General features: G+C 31.3%; 1 protein-coding gene across 5 annotated transcripts in view; it reads right to left on the bottom strand.

Annotated features, from left to right (window-relative positions):
* Positions 1 to 990: 990 nt before the first annotated feature.
* LOC126747184 (alpha-catulin) overlaps positions 991 to 22,184 on the bottom strand; it is a 281,545-nt gene continuing 260,351 nt past the window's right edge. For 4 of the 5 annotated variants that reach the window (XM_050455705.1, XM_050455711.1, XM_050455689.1 and 1 more), the window contains one exon: positions 6,846 to 6,932. Coding sequence is in view for 1 of the 5 variants with exons in the window: in XM_050455696.1 (XP_050311653.1) it covers positions 6,798 to 6,932 (135 nt within the window). In the remaining 4 variants the exon portion in view is untranslated. Of the gene's footprint in view, positions 6,933 to 22,184 lie in introns of all 5 variants that reach the window. The other variant, XM_050455696.1, reaches the window with a different exon arrangement.

The raw sequence follows: 22,184 nt of genomic DNA, 5'->3' as shown, positions 1-22,184 counted from the left end.
TTGGCTAAGATATATTATTTATCTTTAATGTGATTATTAAAATTTAAATTTTTAATAAATACTTATGGTTATTATCGTTGAAAAGTAAATTATAGCAATAAAATTTGTTGTGCCTATAGTTGCCCAAAATTATTAGGTATTTTAAATTGGCTCTAATATCACCATAATAACGAATATATTATAGAGATTATTAACAAAGCAAAGTCATTGTCATATTGGAGGCAAAATTTTTTATTGGCTTACATGCGAATGTTAGGACCAGAATTAGCCAATATATATGACAAGATTGTACAATTATCAAAAAATGTGGCTTAAGATGTTTCGCAGCAAAATCAATATTTAGCATTTAAATGATTACATTTTAGCCAAATTTCCTACTTTATGACTCAATATTTACAAACAATTCACTCATACAATTCATATCTAATGCATCTTTTATTAAAAATACTAACTATAATAATTATTGAACCATCCGTTTTTTGTCCACTAATTAAAGAACTAAGAAATATTATGAAAGATAATCGTGTGTATTTAGGTTATGCACGGAATAAGATATAAAACCAATAAAATAAAATAGTTTAAATTTAAATATTTATTAAAAAAAAGCTTTGTTTTTAAAATGATATTTTTAAATAGAAAATACCAAATTACTGATGAAAAATGTTAATTACTTTAACAGCCTGAACAAGATAAAAAAGAACTTCAAGAACTTCAGAATTGATTAAAAAAAGCTTCAATTATATAGAAGAATAAAAAAATACAGTAATTCTTTGGAAGGAATAAAAAAATTTTATATAATTTAAAATATTAATTTGAATTAAGTGAAATTAATTAAACATTACTCTAAAAGACTAAAATCATTTAAAAATTTCTTCAGAATATCTAGAAATAACTATCATGATCTAGAAATAATAAAAATGCTAAAAATATATACAAAAATTACCTTAGATATCTGAAAAAAATTTAAAAAGATAATAGTGTCCCTTTAAGTTATGCATAATATCACGAAAATTTATAAAAGATATGCTACAATCGCTCCTTATTGTTTAATTGATTTATTTAAAAACAAAAAAATACTATCTTAAATAATAAAATCATGGAAACAAATGCCTTATATAAATATAAACATTACTTCAAATTACTTTAATTGCCTGGTAGAATTAAAAAAATAACTGCCTGGAAAAATTTTAAAAGGCAAAGATAATTAAATTAACAAATAGAAAATAAAAGGTTACTTCCTTGAAGAAATAAAACAAGACTACAATTCTGGAAATAAATACAAACATTTTTTCAAATTCCTCTAATTGCTTGGAAGAATTTTGAAAAAATTACTGCAAGTATAGGAAAAAATTAAAAAGGCAGCCATGTTTGTTTAAGTTAGGCACAAAACCTAAAATTATCGTATCGTTATAATATATTATACAGGGTGTCCAAGATAAGAATCCTAAGCATGGGGATCTCGGTACCTGTTGGAGATACAGCTTCGGTTATATTAGGAAAAAGTTGTGCACTTTGAAGCGTATTTACATGACATTGAGAAACTTCAAAAATTTCCATGGCCTGCTGAGATATTTGGAAAAAACGGAAATTTGCCAATATCGATTTTATTTTTTCCTGGCTTTATTTTAAAAGATATCAAAAAACTATTGACACTTTCTCATTGACACTTTTGAAGTAGTACGTGATGGCGCTTTTAAATTTTATAACGGACGTTTCGTTTCCGAGAAACCACCATCAACTTTATTTTTTTATATGGCGCGAAAAGAAAGTGCACCCTGTATCTGATTCCATTTTTTATTACAAATTCAACGATGTATCACATGTCACATTTTTTTTGTTAGTTAAAAGGAAAAATATAATTTTTCTTTTTTTTTTTTAGTATTATTAAGTAGGCTTTGGAAACAAATGCTTTGACACTTTGACGTAAGTACCTTTTACCCTGTCACATATTTTTTATTAAATATTAATTGCCGTTGTTGTTACCGTGATTGTCGAGGTGTTGTTTGTTGAGTAATTATTGTTATTATTATTTACTGTTGTCGTTATTATTGCTAAAATTGTGTTATTATCTTCAAATATGCCTGGTGGTCATTATAGTAATGAAGAGAAGTTTGACATGCTATCGTGCTACATTTTGTGCTACAAAAATACTGTAAATACAGCAGCAATGTATCTTAATAAATTTCCAGATAGAAAGCAACCATGTAAATCCATTTTCTTAGAGTTGGCTCGAAATTTAAAAGAATATGGTTCGTTTAAAAAGCCTGTTTTATCTCGAAAAAAGGATTCTCTTGAAGAAACTCAAAATAATGTTTTACAAGCAGTTATTGAAAACCCCGAGATATCAACCAGGCAAATTGAAAAAAATGTAGGAGTGGCCAAATCTACAGCTCAGTTTATTTTACGTAAAAACAGATATCACCCCTACAAATTTAGAATTTGCCAAGGACTTAAACCTGGGGATGTCGAACGACGTCGGCATTTTTGTGAGTGGTATAGACGTGAAGAGGATTTTAATTTTCCATCAAAAATAATATGGTCCGACGAAAGTATGGTCAGCAATAATGGTAACTTTAACCGCCGCAATAAAACAGGTACCGAGATCCTCATGCTTAGGATCCTTATCTTAGACACCCTGTATATTAAAAAAATCGGAAAAGGTTTCTTCCAATCCCCATCAATAAACATATTAAATCAATCTTACTGATTGACTTAAAATATTCAAAAACTAAGAAATAACATTAGTGTTCATTTACTTTATGCATGAAATACTAGACAAAACCACTAAACTCAATATTTTAACTATTTAAAATAATATTTAAAAATAATTTAAAAAAATGCGTTGAGGGCATTTAAGCTATAGAGTAACTAGAAATTTTACAATATTAAAGAAATTTTACAGCCAAAAAATAAATCAGCAGTAACTCTAAAATGCATAGGAGTTATTTCATTTATTTGGAATAAACTTAAAAAAAAATAATTGCCTGAATAAAAAAACTAAATTCTTTTAGGCTTTTAACTTAATTGTTTATTTCTAGGAATATTAAGGTTCTGGAAAAAAATCGCCTTTTACTGAACTATTCCTTTCAGGCAGAATTAATCACATTTTGTTTTAGTTTAGGTGCTTTACTGCTTTTCTATTCATTTAGGCCTGGAACAACTTAAAATGTACCTCGGCTGCCTGGAATAATTAAATATTTTTTTCCAGATGGTTAAATTAATTGTCTTGGTAATTAACTTAATAATACAGGCTTTTGAGGTTAGTTTTCGCCCAATTGCCTTAAAAGAAAATTAAAACTGACCTTAACTGCCTACAAGGAATTAATTAATTTTCGTTTTAGTTTAGAAATGTAAGTCAATTTCAATACTAAAAACAATATGGCTGTCATTGAGCTATATTTTTTTGGTCAAGAAATAATATTTGGCTCAAATGTGATTATTTAAAGTTACATTTTTAGTAAATGCCTATGGTTACTATCGTTTAAAAGTAAATTATAGCAATAAAATTTGTTGTGTCTATAGTTGCCCAAAAGTTTGGGCAAAAAAAAATGGGCATAAACATGGTTAGCCGCAAAATCAAGATCTAGCATTTAAATTATTACATTTTAGCCAAATTTCCTACCTTATGACTCAATTATTCATATATAAGCATCTTTCATCAAAAAAATACTAACTAGAATAATTATTGAACCATCCGTTTTTTGTCCACTAATTGAAGAACTAATCAGTATTATCACAGATTTAACGAGACAAATGACATATGAGTTTTTTGTCTCATTAAATCTGTGATATTATATAAGATATTCCTGTCTATTTAGGTTATGCATGAAATAATACATAAAACCAATAAAATAAAACATTTTAAATTTAAATATTTATTAAAAAAGAATCTTTGTTTTAAAAAAAATGTTTTAAAATACCAAATTTCAAAATACCTAGAAATTACTTCAACAGCCTGAACGAGATAAAAATGAACTTCAATTGTCCAGAATAAATGGAATAATTTAAAAATTATTCCAACTGTCTAGAATAATTTTAAAATTACTTTGAATTATGAAATTCGTTAAAAATTATTCCAAGGAATTGAAACAAGAAAACGTTAAAAGACAAATAAGAAAATTGTGAAAAAATAGAGTTTGGAAAAAAAGACGTGAGTCGTGTCCATTTAAGTTATGTACAGGGTGTCCCAAATTGGACCCTCATCATTGGGATCTCGGAAACCGTAAGAGATACAAGGTCGGTTAAATTATGGCAAAGTTGCTAAATTTGGTACTTCACAAAATGCCGTTTTAAAATTTAAAAAAATTTAAATAGTTCGGAAGATATCCGAAAAAAAACCGAAATCTGGAAAAATCTGTTTGATTTTTTTATGACGTTATTTAAAATCGTATAAAAAAAATTAATTATGGTATTATCAAAAACGAAACGTCGTATTTTAATTCTGAAAACGCCATCTTGTAGAGGAGAAAAACTGCCCCTAACAAAGTGTTATTTATTTTATTATACGATTTTAAATAACGTCATAAAAAAATAAAAAAGATTTTTCAGATTTCGGTTTTTTTCCGGACATCTTCCGAACTATTTAAATTTTTTTATATTTTAAAACGCATTTTGTTAAGTACCAAATTTAGCAACTTTGTCATATTATAACCGACCTCGTATCTCTTACGGTTTCCGAGATCCCAATGATGAGGGTCGAATTTGGGCCACCTATAACAACTTGAGTTCCAATGAGTTTCAAAATCCCACATCAAAACCATTTAACTCTGTATTTTTTTAAATAACAAATTAATGAGATCGTGTTAAATATAAAATACTTACACCAACATGTACAGAGTGTTGAACTTTTACGGCGGTTGTATTGTCAAAAAAACCCAAAATTACCCCATTTTTTTATTATGAAATTTATTTAATCTACTGTACATGCTAGTCAATACAATTAAATATTCCTTATGGTACATTTCCCATGTTACGAAAATAGACCTAAATGTATATTATATTTTTTATAACATAACCTACAAACTAAATGCTACGCATCGAGGTGATTGGTGTAATAATTAATGCAGTCATACATGATTGTTTGTTTACCTATTTATTATGTATACTTACCATTAATTACTCAAAGCTCGGAAGTATACAGGGTGGCCTGAAAAGATACTTCTAACATGCTCTTTTAAGTCACCCTGTATGGCATGTTTAGTCCTAATATTACCCTAATATGCGTTAAGTTGGAACATGTAGGAACATTTATTTATTTATTTATTTATTTATTGTATCAAGTGTAGTAAGTAGGTAAAACCGGACTAAACACACCCGGTCGCAGTAGTACTTTTGGCACAAAATTCGGAACTCGGTTTTAAGCGGTCATTTAAAGCCACTACTGTAACAATAATTTTTTTATTTTTCTTGACAAATTTATCATAGTACGTAGGCCGATGTTACGTTTTTGACAGCCTTGTATGTGGTGTTCGGGTCCAGCTAATTTGGACAAATTTTCAAATAAAGACGACCATATTAATAACCCATAAACAAATTGGCATGTAAAAAGATTTTTGCTTAATTTTTTTTGTTGGATATATGTAAAAAGAAACTACTTCAGACGATCGGTTAATATATTTTGGTCGACATTTCGATCTCTAGAACATACACGAAAACAGAAATAAAATCATACATTAAAAGTGAAATTTCTTCAGTCTAAATATTTGGCAAACTATTAGATGTTTCAAAGAATTATTAAGATGCAAAAATCACAGCTAAAATATAAAAAACTAGCATTTGACACAATTTCTGAACTTGTTAAATTGGAGAACCAAAAGGATACAATAGATAATATGAGAAACATTCTATCAAAAATAAAAGCTGCACATAGACTTACATATATTATAGATCGCCTTTGTTAAAAATAATAATCGTAAAAAGCACAAAGATTTATGGAATGATTTATGGAGTCTATAGTTTTTTTATTTTTTTTAATCATCTGCCTTGGAACATAAATTTCTACAAAAGCTGTGATACAATCGCTTCTCAAGTAGCTAATCTTCTAATTTATTCTTTATAGAGAAAAAAAAGCAATTTGATCAGCTATTAATTGTTAGGATTTATATACCTGGCACTCACATATTACGCTATGTACAAGGTGTTCTTAGTTTTTTTGTTTTTTATGTTTCTAGTTAAGTTCAAATAATCATGACTTGGATTGTCAACGTCCCGTTTTTTATTTATGATAATTAGGTATTTTTTCAAATAGGATATATCTATTTTTCCTTATTTTAGTTGTGACTTACATCTTACTAATCTTTTTTCTAGACTTAATTTTTTGCGAAATAGTTAAATTGGACTAAAAAAAACTTTACCTTTCTGCAAAAATGTCATCTTTGTAACTATGCCAGAATGTATGATTTTATTGAAATGTATTTTTGTATATTTTTTAGAATCCTGTCGAGATTGATCGAAACGTCAACCAAATATATAAATCAATCGTATGAAGTAATTTTTTATTTACCTACATTCACTAAAAAAATTAAGCATGCTTACAACCTGAGGCCACAAGAAATAATTCACACGGAAAGAGATGACAAAAAAATAGCTTGTTACATAATAAGTAGAAACTTGCCAAAAATTCCTTATGTCTTATCTCTTTCCAGTGCTCAACCTTTATGATAAATAATAAATAACAAAAAAAACGTTCTCTTTTGGTTTTGGGGTGAAGAAAAGGGATAAAAGTTGTCCTAGAACAACAAAAAGGAGACCCGAGTACGTCTCGAGTCTCCCTTGTTGCGCCGGGACATCCCCATTTGTCATAAGCTCTGGTCGGAACCGGTGGCGGTGCCGCCCTTGGAGTCTCCGCTTGCCGCCCCACCGCTGGAGGAGCCGCCCTCGCCGCCCATTCCTCGTCCTGCACCGCTTCCGCATCCTCTGAACTCCAGTTTGTACTAGGGGGAATGAGGAGGTATTTGTTAGTAAACTGGTTTTTTCTTTAGAAAATGGTTTTTGGAAATTCATTTTATTTTAAATTTGAAAAAAAAAGTCACGATGTTGCATGTAGAGGCATTTCTAGTCTAAGAATCTGAAAAAAAATGCGTGAAATATTGTTTTTCTATTAATCCCTCTAGCGGCCTAAAAATTACTTGGACAGTTTGAAAGAAATAAAAAAATAACTTTTTTTGTTGCCTGGAATAAATAATTAATGAGTATAAATACCTGAAGGTAAATAAAAAAGCGAGTCCGGTAAAGTTAAAGGGACGTCTAAAAACCGATTTTTTTTTTGAAAATTTTTACATAGAATGTTGAGTGTGGTCAAAATATTGATAAAAAAGTGAGGATGATTTGAAAAAATACAAAACTTTGGAAATTATGAAGGTTTTTCTACATACGTTAAATACGTAATTATTGCACACGGTTTTTTAGGTCTTGATTTTTCTATAATTAAAAAATATATTATATTGGGGCAATTTTGGCAATAACTTCTTGGGTCCTATAATTGTAAATTTATAGCATTTTTTATCGCTTTGCATCCCTTTTAATTATATATTTTGTAATTTACACACAACAAAAATAAAACAATAACCTTATTGACAAAAATGGCAGTGGCTTCACTATGTACCCAGTAGTATTTTTTGGTTTTGTCTAACATTTTTTAGTTATAAAAGTTATAGATGAGTTGACTGTGGACTCAATTTTAGATAATAAAGTTAGATTTTACATTACATGAACAAAACACATTTATCAGGTGTTAAAAAATAGTTATTATTAATTTAAATTAATTAATATTTTATGTAATTTTATGTATTTATTATAAGTATAAATTTTGAAAAAAAAAAACATAATTTAAGATATTTAATTATTAATAGGTAAATATATAACGATGAGGTTTAATGTAAATTAACTTATAGTCAAAACAATAAATAGCTTTCAATTCATTATAAACATTAGGAATAGGAATAAGGCATAGGAATTATACTAATTAATTACACGGTGCTTTTTTTGTACACAGGGCTGCAGCCCCATGTGCGCCGGCCTTGTATGCGCACACCAATACTTCTACATTTATTATTTGTTTTTTACTTATTCTTTTTTTTTATTACTTTTACATTTATATAATCATATTTTATGATTATATAAATAAACAAACACTTACCTATATGAGACAGGACAGAAAATTACGATAATCGTATTAGCACAGTAGCCACTCTGTGTTATTTATGAATTAATCCGTATTTACATATTTGATATTCCTGATTTGCGTGTGGAAATTCATGTTTATGACCTAAAGAAGTAATGTAAATCCTTCTAAGTTACAGAATTTTGTTACTTAAGGCTTTAACTTTAAATTAATAGCATATATAATGGTCAACGTGATGCCTAGTCGCAAATAGAGTGTAGTTAAGCCGGGTGTAATTGTGAATTATACGTAAGTAGAAAATCCTTTATAATTTTTAAATTTTAATATTTTTTTACTTCATCCTTTTTTATCAATAAAAGGTTCAAACTTAATATTTTAGTAAAAATTAAAAAAAAATCGATTTTTAGATGTCCCTTTAATTTTACCGGACCCAAAAAGATTCTTTAAAAATAACTTAAGTTTGCCGGGAAAAAACGATTGTTTAAAAATCACATCAGAATAATTGGAATAATTTGTTTTTTAAATCCTTTAGATACCCCTAAAAATATGCTTCAAATTACTAAAAAATATAAATATCGGGAAAGTCAAATGGAATAATAACAAGACGTATTTAGCGTAAGAAATAACTTCATATTATTTGTATAGCGCTTTCGGCCGTAGGCCATCATCAGGACTATGACAAAAAACATCAACAGTTTTATTAAAATTATTAAAGATAGAATTCTAGATTATTTCTTTACAGAATATATAAGGTTCCACAAGTGTAAGAATTACAAATTACTAAAACGAACATACAGAAAAAACGGACACCATCGTTATGTATACCATACAAATGGCCTCCTTATTTAAAAAAAAAAAACTTTACACTTAATAGGACACTCACTGAGCAATAAAAAGCGAATGTATAGCTAACAATGTCAAAATTCATTAGCCAAAAAAAATGGTAGTAAGTGTTAAGTGTATCGGAAGTAAATACCGATTAAAGCGATCAATTCAATTAATCATTATGATCACATTTCGCATTTTTTATGTAATAACCATTTTTAAATTTTAAATTTTTTTGGAAAATAGGATTAGTAAAAGTAACTAAAATATAAAGGGACATTAATATGGAGTGTTACAGACCGTATCAGTTTTAGGATCAATAAAGATCTTAGGGCAGAGGCATTAAATTATAATAATAAAAAGTTTTTATATAATACTAATAATAATAATAATAATAATAATAATAATAATAATAATAATAATAATAATAATAATAATAATAATAATAAAAATAATAATAATAATAATAATAATAATAATAATAATAATAAACACTTAAGAGGACAATTCTGAGCTATATCACGAACTATCTGCAGAAATGACAAGTGCGATACTAGAATTTGAGGGAACCAACCCATTAATAAGACCCAAACTTCCAAAAGTAAACTCTTCAAAAAAACTAGCTCAAATTATGGAACTTTTAAACACCAAAATTCTTCCACCTTATCTTTTAAATATTAATAACATGCAATCTCTTCACCTTTTAGTATATAGTGCAGCAACTGCCGTTGCTAAAACCATGAAGATTAAGATAAGGACCCACAATGACTCTGCAAGAACCGAGCTCTCGATACTGCCATGGGAGACCAGACTTCAACGAAAAATTCAGAGGTTTCGAAAAGATATCGGCCAACTAACAGAATATATGAGGGGTACACGAACAAACAGACTAAAACAGAAAGTTGATGAAATTTTGCAGAGAAACAACATCCACACTCGGCATGAACCAGAAAATAATACAGCTCAACAATGCCTGGATACTCTAAAACAGAAACTTTCCTTATTTTCAGGGCGCCTACAAAGATACAAGATCAGTAATAACCGAAAACATGACAATCTTCGTTTTGAAAAGGCCGAAAAACAATTTTATAGAGAGCTAAATTCAAAATCAGATCACCCAGATAAGCAATACCCTACGAAAAAACAAATTCAAGATTTTTGGGCCAAACAACTTGCAACTCAAACAACATGCAATATCAACGCCAGCTGGGTTACTGAAGAGAAACAAAACAGTAATAAATATATCCAGATGGAACATCGACCATTCACTATCGAGGAAGTCAACCAGATTATCCAGAAACTGCATAATTGGAAATCACCTGGCCCAGATAGAGTTCATAACTTTTGGCTAAAGAAACTACGGAGTATGCATCCTAAACTCTCAGAATTAATTAACCACGTTATTCTTAACCCACAGGAAATGCTAACGTTCCTAACGCACGGAGTAGCCTATCTACTGCCTAAAGACCAGAACAACACACAAGATCCGTCTAAGTACCGACCGGTAACGTGCCTACCTACTTTGTATAAAATTATTACTTCATGTTTAACACAGCGCATTTATCAACAGTGTGAGGAAAACAACATTATAGCCGCACAACAAAAAGGATGCGCTAAAGGTTTTATGGGCTGTAAAGAACAACTTATTATCGACTCTGTCATCAACAACCAGGCATATCATAACAAGAGAAATATTTTTACGGCCTACGTCGACTATAAGAAAGCCTTCGACTCAGTACCACACGAATGGCTTATAAACATTTTAAAAGTGTATAAAGTTGATGGTAATACTTTGTCTTTTCTAGAGAGCGCTATGACAAGTTGGAGAACAACGATCCAGCTCGAAGTACAGGGTAAAAGCGCAGTAAGTACAAACAACATTCCAATTCGAACAGGAATCTTCCAAGGGGACTCACTGACCCCATTATGGTTTTGCCTTGCTATGAATCCTCTTTCGAACCGTCTTAACTCTACCAACTATGGGTTTAGCATCCGAGATAATAACACCGAGATTGCAAAGTTAAATCACTTTCTGTATATGGATGATTTAAAAATAATGGCTGCAACTAGGAACCAGCTAAACCAAATGCTGCATATAGTAGAAGAGTTCTCCAACGACATCGGCATGAAATTGGACTAGATAAATGCCGTACTCTTAATATAATCCGAGGAAAAATTCAGCCAGGAGAATATCAGATGCAGAATGTCCAGACCCTCGAGGCCACGGGCGAACACGAAATTTACAAATACTTGGGGATGAAACAATCACAAACGATTGAACAACAAACAATGAAATGCGAACTAACTAACGAGTTTGTGAAAAGGGTAAGACAAGTTTTGAAAACCAATCTCAACAGCAAAAATATGTTTAAGGCACTTAACTCCTACGCATGTTCAGCTCTTAGTTATTCTTTTGAGGTAATTAATTGGAGTAGGACAGACATAGAAAGGCTACAAAGAAAAGTGAGGACCCTACTTACTAAAACGCACAACCACCACCCTCGAAGTGCCACTGAAAGAACAATGCTCCCCGCCACCTTGGAGGAAGAGGATTAATAGATCTGGGTAAACAACTTGAAAAACAAATCATAACTTAAGATCCTATTTTTACAGGCAAGGAGAAAATTCCTCGCTGCATCGCGCAATAAATCAAATAGACGATTCCACTCCTCTACAACTTAAGAGCGAGGAAGCGCGCAGCTACCATCATACGAACCAGAAGAAACTCCGCATCTGGATGGAGAAGCCCATTCATGGGCGGCATCCTAATGAGATCAGCCAAAATCATGTCGACACTGCTTCGTCGAACTATTGGTTGGTATCAGGCAAGATGTTTCCAGAAACCGAAGGCTTTCTACTCGCCATCCAAGATCAGGTTATACCAACAAGAAATTATCTCAAGCACATCGTCAGAGATCAGTCCGTACAAAACGACAAATGCCGGTATGGATGCCAAACATCAGAGACAATCCAGCACATAACAGGAGGATGTCAGGCCTTTGCAGCGACAGAATACAAAGAACGGCACGACTCAGTTGGGAAAATGTTACATCAAGAGCTGGCAATGAAGTTGGAACTTATTATAACAGAGAAGGTTCCGTATTATAAATATACTCCAGAACCCGTAGTGGAAAATGACCGATATAAGTTATATTGGGACCGCAGTGTACTTACCGATCAACATGTAAGGCATAATAGACCAGATCTTATTTTAATGGATAAAATTTCCAGGAAAACAACTCTAATTGACGTAGCCATACCGAACAACAATAATCTGCAAGAGAAACACACTGAGAAAATCGTCAAATACAGAGATCTAGAAATTCAAATCGGAAGGCAATGGAGAATTATGTTCAGACAATAATGTTCGAGCAATGATGTTCAGACCATCCCAATTGTTATATCGACAACGGGTGTAATACCAAAAAGTCTACTGGAATACCTTAAACAACTAGGAACTGGCGAACATCTATATAGACACATGTAAAAGGCAGTACTACTGGCAACTACTCGCAGCACCCGAAAATTCCTATGAGATAACTCTACATTTCAGGTCACTTAAGGGACCGAAAAGGCCCCCACAGACCACAGAGCTTAATCCTTTTGATATCGGAGGTATCTGGGATAAGTAAATGATCTCCCCCCCCCCCCCCTAGAGGGAGTGCGAGCCTTAAGTGGCTGTAAATAATAATAATAATAATACTTCTTTATTTCCTCACATACATCCAACAGCTTAGCATCGTCAAAAAGTATAGACTGTCAAACGCCAATAATACAGTGCATAAAGGGAGACATTAATGTATCAGAGTTTTACCTACATAACATAGCAAACAAAAAACTTACAATTTTGGTTCGCATCAGAAATGCTCACTAAGTATATATGAAACATTTGGTATACAGGTATGAAAATATAATGTTCGATAAATTTTGATAGACTAAGTTAAAGACTATTGTAGAATTCGTCCAATGAGTATAGACAGATCTCCAAAATTAAGTTTTTCGTTACTTTCTTAAATCTATTTAAATGTAGTTGTTTTGCGGTTTCGGGTATTGCATTAAAAAGCTTTATGGCATTAGTCATATAGCCCTTATGGGTCAGACTAAGCCGGTGTTGTGGAAGTAAGAGATTTCTCCCAAGTCTGGTGTCATATAGGTGCCTAATATTTACTGTGCTAAATCTAAAAAGTGTGTTCTAGCAAACATCAGACATTGGTGGATGTATAGGCCAGACATTGTCATGATTTTTTAATTTTTGAATAAAGATCTACAGCTATCTGTTGGTTTTTTTGTTTTCTGGATGCCGATGTTCTCTGCCAGTCCATATGACAAAAAAGTCCTATATACGCCGTTCTACATACTACTGGAATATATTGAACAATTTTGCGCAACAGAAAAAGAACCGACGAGAGTTTTATTGCCAGATCTATTATATGGCTCTTCCATGATTATTATCTAGATAAACACCCAGAAATTTGGTCGCGTCTATTCTCTGATGTCTTTCCCTTAAAGAGAAATTAACCACCTCTGTTTTATTTAGATTCAAACATAGATTATTGTCAGCAAACCATGCTTTTAACTTGTGAAGTGTTGCACTAGTTCCATTCTGTAGGGAAATCAGATCTGTATGCCGACTGAGAAGAGTTGTGTCATGCGCATATTGTACAGACATCACCTCTGAGAAGTGGACGGGTAATTAATTTACATAAAGTAAAAACAGAAGAGGACCCAAGATTGATCCCTGAGGCACCTCTGCTGTTATTGGAAGTGTGGAGGATGTTCTTCCTCTACAAGTCACCATCTGCTGACGCTCACAAAGGTAGGACTGGCTAAGTTCCAGGCAAATACCCCGGATACCATAAAAATCCAACTTGCTCAACAAAATATTATGCGAGACACAGTCGACCGCTTTTGAGAGGTCGCAGAAACATTTACCCACTGTCTTGCCTACCTCAAATGCATCAACCAGGTAGTCTGCCATTACCCTGAGTGCATCAGCAGTAGATCTTCCTTTTCGAAAGCCAAACTGCGCCGGTGAAAGTAAATTATGTTTATCAAAAAAATATATGAGACGTTAGTTTAGACAGAGCTCAATGGGCTTGGATAATATCGGTATTATTGATATAGGTCGATGATTTCCTGGATCATCCATATTACCTTTTTTAAATATAGGAACAACTTTACTTATTTTAAGCTTTTGTATAAATGTACTAGATAAAAAAACATTTGCTTATTATAAGAGATAGCGATAGGGCCAAACCATCAGGTTATTGGTATTACTGCTGTACAGGAGATTCCTGATTACGTAATTTTTTAGTTTTAGTAAAGGCAAATTAAACCACCAATAAATTATAACATATCCTTTACTACGCATAAATTTGAATACCCAATAAAAAATGGACTTAATTTTACAAACAACATAAACGCGGATCGGTCAACAAAAAACCAATACATCAGTCAAGCACCGACGGCAATGACTTACTGTCACTCGATGACTTTCGACGCGGCCGCTGACAGTTCCAAACTGCTAATAGGGATAGGTTATAAGAATGGAGACGCATAGCGATAAAGTGATAAAGTGCTTTCAAAGTCATTATCAGGTAAGATACAAATTTTAGACAAAGAACGTTTAAGGACACCAGTTCGAGTTCTAATCTCTGCTATTCGGCATCTTCCATCAGGTCCTTGGATCAGCTTCAGGATTGGCCCAAGTTTCCAAAGCAATGGTGGCAAGTTATCTTCTCTTGTAACCACCATTTGATTTTCTTTCAAATTTGGTTGCTCGAACTTCTACTTACACCTATTCTGCAGCTCAGTCAGATACTCCTTAGACCACCTTTGCCAAAAATTTTCTCCATTTGTTGGCACTTATCAAGGCGGTTTTCTTTTAAATCAGAGTAATCACAATCTGATAAGGATGTGAGTCGTTTGCCAATAAGAAAATGGCCAGAGGTTGGGACATCAAAATCATTAGGATTAGGAGGCAAGGGAACCAAAGGCATCCCAACTAGCATTTTTGGCAACAGCTACGTAATCGCGACTATAAAGAATACTTTAAAGTTGTGGTTACTAGTCGCGGGAACCGTTTAGGCACCGTTCTGTTACCACTTTTTTACCAAAATTGGGAATGATTTTGCTGTAGCAAATACGTAATTCTATCGTCCCGGGAACTTTTTTTTAACGTCCCATAGTGGTTTTCGGGATGTCATAAAGTAGTAATTGTGCAGTGCTAGTTAAGCTAGCTAAAAAGTTACTGAGACAATATTATGCAAACATTCTCTTTCTTTGTCAACAAAAATAATTTTATACGTCCGGTAAGCTGATATTATCGCTTACCGGAGTGGAAAAATGTAAACGAAGCAAATTTTACTGTTAAACATAGGCAATATAGGACGAAAATAAAGAACACCTCATTAAAATAATGACTTTTAACAAAAAAATATACCAAGTCTAAATATTTAAATTTAATTTTTTAAAGAAGGTAGATAATTTTTTCCACTCCTCTTTACTCCTATGAATATAAGAAGTCTATAATTTAATAAAAATTGCATAAAATGTAAAAGTATTCCGATTTTAGCAAATTCATAAAATCGTGCACTACCTTTTCACAAAATGGAGTCAAATAATTAAAAAAAATATAGCGAATTGTTGTTAGAGTTACCAAGAAGTTTCTTTTGTTACCTCAAAGTAAAAATGACTTAGGAATAAGTAAATTATTTCAAAAAAATGCTACTATAAAGTATTTTTTACTGCATAGTAGAAATAATTACTTAAAGGTAATTTGCTTTAATAGCCAGGGTGGTAAATATTACTTTAAAGAAGAAATAAGGGTAACTATTTCGGTCTTGTTACCGATAATATTACTTCAAAGTGTATTACTACGTGGTAATATTTTGATGTTCCTATGTAGTCGCAAGAACTTGAAATTTAACTTTGTAATCGCGCTTACTTAAAAGTTCCCATTTAATCGTCCCACCGACCAATATTTTCTATTTTATAGTAACGACGTTGTAAAGGTAATTAGGTCAGGTCGCTAAGCGGTATCAGCTACCATCAGAGTTACCGCAAAGCAATAATTACTATATAGTCAAGTATTAAGTTAATATTACGTATTTCTTACTACTATTTTTTACTTGGCAGTTATTTAAACTTATAAGATATTTTTTTGGTACCAGTTACCGATTTATTACTTGAATAAAGTAATATAGTCAAACAATGTTATAGCCGTAACTAAAATTGCTAGTTGGGATGGAATTCAAAAGTGTCTCTCTTGCGTAAGAAGAGTACATAAACCTTTAGGTGTTAATGAATATATTCCCTGGACACGCTTCAAATGGTGCTTACAATACTTTACCCCAGTTTCCCACAACCCTCCAAAACTTGGCCAATGAGCTGGTATAAATTTTCAGTTTATATTTTCCCCTTTAAAAAGTTCTTTTAACTCAGAGGCTTGACCCATTAAAAAATTTCCAACATTTTTTAATTCTGAAGAAGCTCCTACAAATGTAGTTCCATTATCACTTACAACATTACTTGGAATTGCCTTACGCGATACAAAACGTCTTAAACATGAAATAAAAGCGGTTGATGTAAGATCACTCACCAATTCAAGGTGTATGGCCTTAGTACTAAAACATACAAATAAAGCTATATAGGATTTTAATAAACGAAAGCCTCTACCACTTTTATTTCTAATCATTAATGGACCTGCATAGTCCACACCTACGTTTTGAAAAGGCAAAGAAGGACGAACACGCAATTCAGATAACACACTCAAAATCTGACTAGTTTGGCCCTTATTAGGACAAACTCTAAAACACTTTATACAATTTCTAGTTTCTTTACGCACCAAGTTTCTACCTCCAATAGGCCAATATTTTTCACGTAAAGAGTTTAATAAAAGCTGCGGACCAGCATGTAAGAGTCTTTCATGTTCGTATAAAACCAATAACAAAGTAAATTTATGCTTTGCTGGCAGCAATATTGGATGCTTACCATAAAATCTCAAATCCGAACATTGCAACCTTCCCGCCCTGTGGATGCCACAGGAGTCTAAAAAAGGACTTAAACCAATTAGTTTTGAGGACCTTAAAGGAGTATTGGACTAAACTATTTATTTCATATGAAAAGCACTCTTTTTGCACCAAACTAATTAAAAGTTGCAAAGCCCTTTGGTTTTCAAAATAGCTCCAGAAAATTAAAAATTACTTATTAATCAATGGAGAATTAGTAAAAAAAACAAGTTAAAAAAAATTGTAAGTATATTAAATCAACACAAAAATTACTCTAAATTCCTGAAAAGAAATAAAAAATGACATAAAATAACTGGAAATCATACTAAATAACGTCAGCTGCATAAGAAAAATAAAAATAACATAAAATAAACTTAGAAGCATGAAAAAAATTAAAAATGTCTTTACCTGCTTGAAACACTGATGTCCAAAACTATTGAAATTTTATAACAATATATCAAAGAACTTTTGGGAAAAGACTGTAATACCTAAAAAAGCATTAATTGTCCAATTGCCTGGAAAACATGAATAGTGTCCCCGAATGTCTAGAAAAAGCTTGAACTATTAAAATAATTTTTAACATTATTTCAAGATTATAAAATTATGCACTCCATATGGAACATCATGACTTTTATTTACGATTACAGCTTGGTACTAGCTTTATTTTCTACAAATACGCACAATCAATTAACACGAATACTTCACACACATTTTTCTCTAAACAAATTTAAAAATAAAACTTTTACCAAATAATTAAAGAAATTTCCAATTGGCCTCCAAATATGGTGACCATATTATGGCTTGTCAAATAAGCTGATTTTAGTTTTTGGTCCAAAATACTTTACCTTACCAATCTATAATAGCCTAAAGGCTTATATCGAAATAATGCTACTAAAGCAAGCATGAAAATAAGCATAACAAGACACAAAACTAAATGAAGACACAAACGAACACACACAGACAAACATTAACCTGATATTCGTCATGGTTGTTGTGGTAAGCTGGATTGCCGGGCAATTTAAGCTGATTAATAAAAAAATATAAAATTTTATTTAATTTTTCTTTGCTTAAATATGTTTTAACTTTGTTATTAGTGTCGGCTTGTTAAGGCATTAACTTGTTTATTTGCCATTTATTTAATAGGCAAATATAAAAGTTTCTTTTTATGCCAAACTTAAGCTGCAATTTATGGGGTTTTAGTTTATTATGTAGTCCAGTAAAACTAGGTGGAACTGAATAAATTTGCTATAAGGTCATTTTTGTATATATTACTTAAAATTTAAGGGTAATTTTTGAAATTACAACAGTTCAATTAGATCGTGATGAAATATTTATTTATTTATTTGATATTTATAATTTTATTTATTTAGGTAATTTTTTACAAATTTAATACAAATTGAACTGCTAAATTAATATTTTTTTTTAAGAAAATATTATAATGATTTTATAAAATTTTAGAAATATTTTAAATATTTCAGATTATAATAGTCAAAACATCCTATAAATTCTGGCATATTCCAAGGTTTTATCAACAAAGTTGAAGCTCCTGGAATATCTTGTTTGTTCACAATAGTTTTTAAACTTAACAATTATAAAAAAAATAAAAAAACTTCAAATTAAATAATATTCTGGCACATTCCAGAAAAATCTTAAATTATTATTAAATTGGCTTTATCACGTCTATAAATGTTTGAAAGGAATCCTATTTTTCCATCTCGAAATGACTAAAAATATTCGAAATAGATTTTAATTGAGACAAGAGCTTTTTTAAGCAAAACTGTTTGCATATTGCATATAGTAAATAAAAAATCTAAGAAAGTTATGGATATTTAAACAAACATCAAAATGTTGCCCTCTATGACTTAATTAATAAAAAAGGTAATTTGCAATATAAAAAAAACATTCCAACAGTATCGGACAAAAATAGAGCGACGATACAGTTTTTTTTTATTACAAAAGCAAAAACGCAAGAATAATTAAAACTCAATAAAACAAATACACTCTTTAATAAACATATATTTATTACATAACATACCAAAATTCTTCCGTATAAACAAGATCATAAAAAGAAAAAGAAAAGTTAAATATTTCTATACGGCAAAAAATAAGCGACGCTTACAATAAAAATAAAAGAAAACATTATCAGATTGCGCCCTTAATATTTAGTCCACAAGCCTTTATTTGCGATTACCTGGCTAAGAAATTAAATTATCAATTATATCTTGATCAATATGTTTCCATATATTTTTAATTTCTTCAAAAATTTACTCTTTGTTTTTATAGGTTTTACTTCTAAGTTGCCTATCCAGAATTTCGCACAGATTTTCGATCGGGTTAAGATCGGGCGATTGGGCTGGCCATTTAAAAATGGCTATTTTAGTTTCATTAAACATTCTTTTATACATTTTGCTGTATATTTTAGATCATTGTCGTGTTGGAAAACAAAACGTAGTGGCATATTCCATTCCACATAAGGTAGAATGACATTTTCAAAGATATACATATTTATACTTAAACCTATCCATAATGCCCTCAATTTGGTAAATTGGTCCCATTTCATAGCCAGAGAAACAACCCCACACTAACACGTTGCCACCTCCATGTTTTACAGTACTTTGGACATACTTTGGGTCAAGTCTTTTACCTGCAATACGACGAACATATTGAACACCATCACTTTTATACAAATTCAACTTTGACTCATCACTAAAAAGTACTTTTTTCCATTGCTCTGGTGTCCAGTGAGCATGTTGTTCTGCAAACAGAAGACGTGCTTTAATATTCTTCTTACTAAGAAGCGTTTTTTTTGGCAGGTTTGCATGCTTTTAAGCCTGCTTCAACTAGTCTGCGCTGTATCGTTCGAGAGGAAACATTAGAGCCCCCAGCTTCAGCCAGAATTTGATTTGCTGACAGAACAGGATTTGCCTGGGAGATTCTTTTAATTTTTCTATCAAGTTTTTCTCGGTCTACCCGTCTGTTTTCGGTTAACTACTTTTCCTCTAATTCAATAGTTTTTGAATGGTCCTCGACACAATAGATTTTGAAACCCTTAGTTCTTGTTTTATTAAGTATTGTGGTGTTCCCATCTTATAAGATGCAATAATTCTTTCTTTAAGATCAATAGAAACACTTTTACCACGAGACATTTTTAAACAAAATATAGATTTGATACCGACCAAAACCGATGTTTATCTACTAATGTGATCCGCCACCATAAATATTTCCAGCAACTGATAAAAAAGAGACTATTCATAAGATATTTGATACCCATTTTTGTTTATAGCGAGTCAGGTAGAAATTGCCTTTGCAGGCACGGAATTTGAATTCATTCGTGTTTATACTTTGATAACGCACTTATGCTTTTTGCTTATGTAGTCGCAATCCGCATTTTGTAATAATAAATAAGCGTTTTGTGAAAATTAAGAGTATTATTTATATTCGGTTTCACCCTGACTACATCAGAAGTGGTTGAACTATCGGATTTTTTTGTGTGGGTATGTGCAAAATGCCCAAAGTGCATAAAAAGAGTAAGAAGCGTTCTTACACGCCTCCTATTTCTAAAATGGATAAATCTCGATCCAAAGATTCCAGTGGTAGTAGTGATGAAGACAATTGTGTTGGTCATAAACGTAAGCGATCATCAAAAAGCGCTACCAAAAAAACTGTAAGTCATAAAAACCTTTGTTATGTACCAGAACTCAGTAATCTGCAATCCACATACACAAGTAATATTACGGGAGTTATTCCAGTATTTGACCCGAATATTATGGAAGTTTCGGAGTGGATTAATATAATAGAGTACAATGCAAATATGTATAAGTGGTCAAATAATTTTATTGTGTATCAAACATTAAATAACCTAGTAGGAATTGCCAAAACTTGGTATGATAGTTTTGTACAGTATGAATTAGGATGGTCTAGTTACACTTGGGAAGATTGGCGTAATATTTTAAATGTGACATTTCAGAGTTCAAGAAATGCTTATAAATTACTGATGGATTTAGCTAATCATAAACCATCTGAGGGTTGTTCTTTATATGAATTTTACTTTTCTCATATGGCAAAAATTAATAAATTAAAATTTAATTTCTCTGAGTCGGATAAGGTATCTTTAGTTATTGGAGCTATTAATGATAACAACATCACGTCAGCAGTTGAAGCTTCAAATATTAAAGATCCTAACTCCTTAGGGGCTTATTTAAAAAATAAGATTTTAGTTGGTACGCCTAACCTTTTGGTGTCGGAGGTTTATCAACCTAGTACTTCTAAGAATCATGTTAATAATAAACCTTATTATACAGGGCCTTCAAAGCCTAAAATACCTGTAATATGTGTATCGTGTGGCAAAACAGGGCATGATAGAAGTAATTGTAGACATAAAAATAAAAAATGCAATTTTTGTAAAAAAAAAGGTCACTTCGAAAATATTTGCCGTAATAAACAATACAATATGAAGAGACAAAAACCTCTAGGTTTTGAAAAAAATAATAAAACAGATAGAAGTAAAGGTTCTAATACTGAAAATGTAAAAGTTATTGACAATAAACATAAAATTCAAGCATTTATAGACTTTGGCAGTGCTTGTTCTTTAATTAAGTTAGAGGTGGTAAAGAATTTTAGGTTAGAGGTAAAACCTCTCAAGGAGGACGTCAACTTATCTGGATTTTTAGGTTTTGGGACAGTTGTATCGACATACGTGGAAGCAGAAATACAAATAGATGAAGTCAAACTAAAAATTATTTTTTATGTAATGAGCGATTCAAATCTGTAAGATGACGTCCTCATCGGGAGAAATTTTACAGAAAATATAATTATTATGTACTATCGCATTAATGATAAACTTAAATTTATGTATAAAGAATGTATTCCTGAATGGCTAAAGACTATTAATAAAGGAGGATCTATCGGTAACAGAAGAGGAAAATCTCCATAAAATTTTATTAGATTATAAGGACTGTATGTACTTTAGTTTAAATAAACTTGGTAAAGCGTACTCAGTATCACTTTCAATTGAGCTTACAACAGATGAACCTGTAATTCATCGCACTTATCGTTTTAATGAGAACGATAAACAATTATTAAGAAATATTTTACAGGAATTGTTAAATGCAAAAATCATACGAGAAAGCAATTCACCATATGCAAGTTCCGCCCTTTTGGTAAATAAAGGAGACGGCGCCAAGCGGCTGGTGGTTGATTTTCGTTCTATCAACAAAATTACCATAAAA

This window comes from Anthonomus grandis, chromosome 2 (assembly GCF_022605725.1).
Source record: "Anthonomus grandis grandis chromosome 2, icAntGran1.3, whole genome shotgun sequence".
Classification (NCBI taxonomy): domain Eukaryota; kingdom Metazoa; phylum Arthropoda; class Insecta; order Coleoptera; family Curculionidae; genus Anthonomus; species Anthonomus grandis.
The sequence above is the reverse complement of the archived record's forward strand: the minus strand, read 5'-3'. Positions and strand labels throughout refer to the sequence as shown.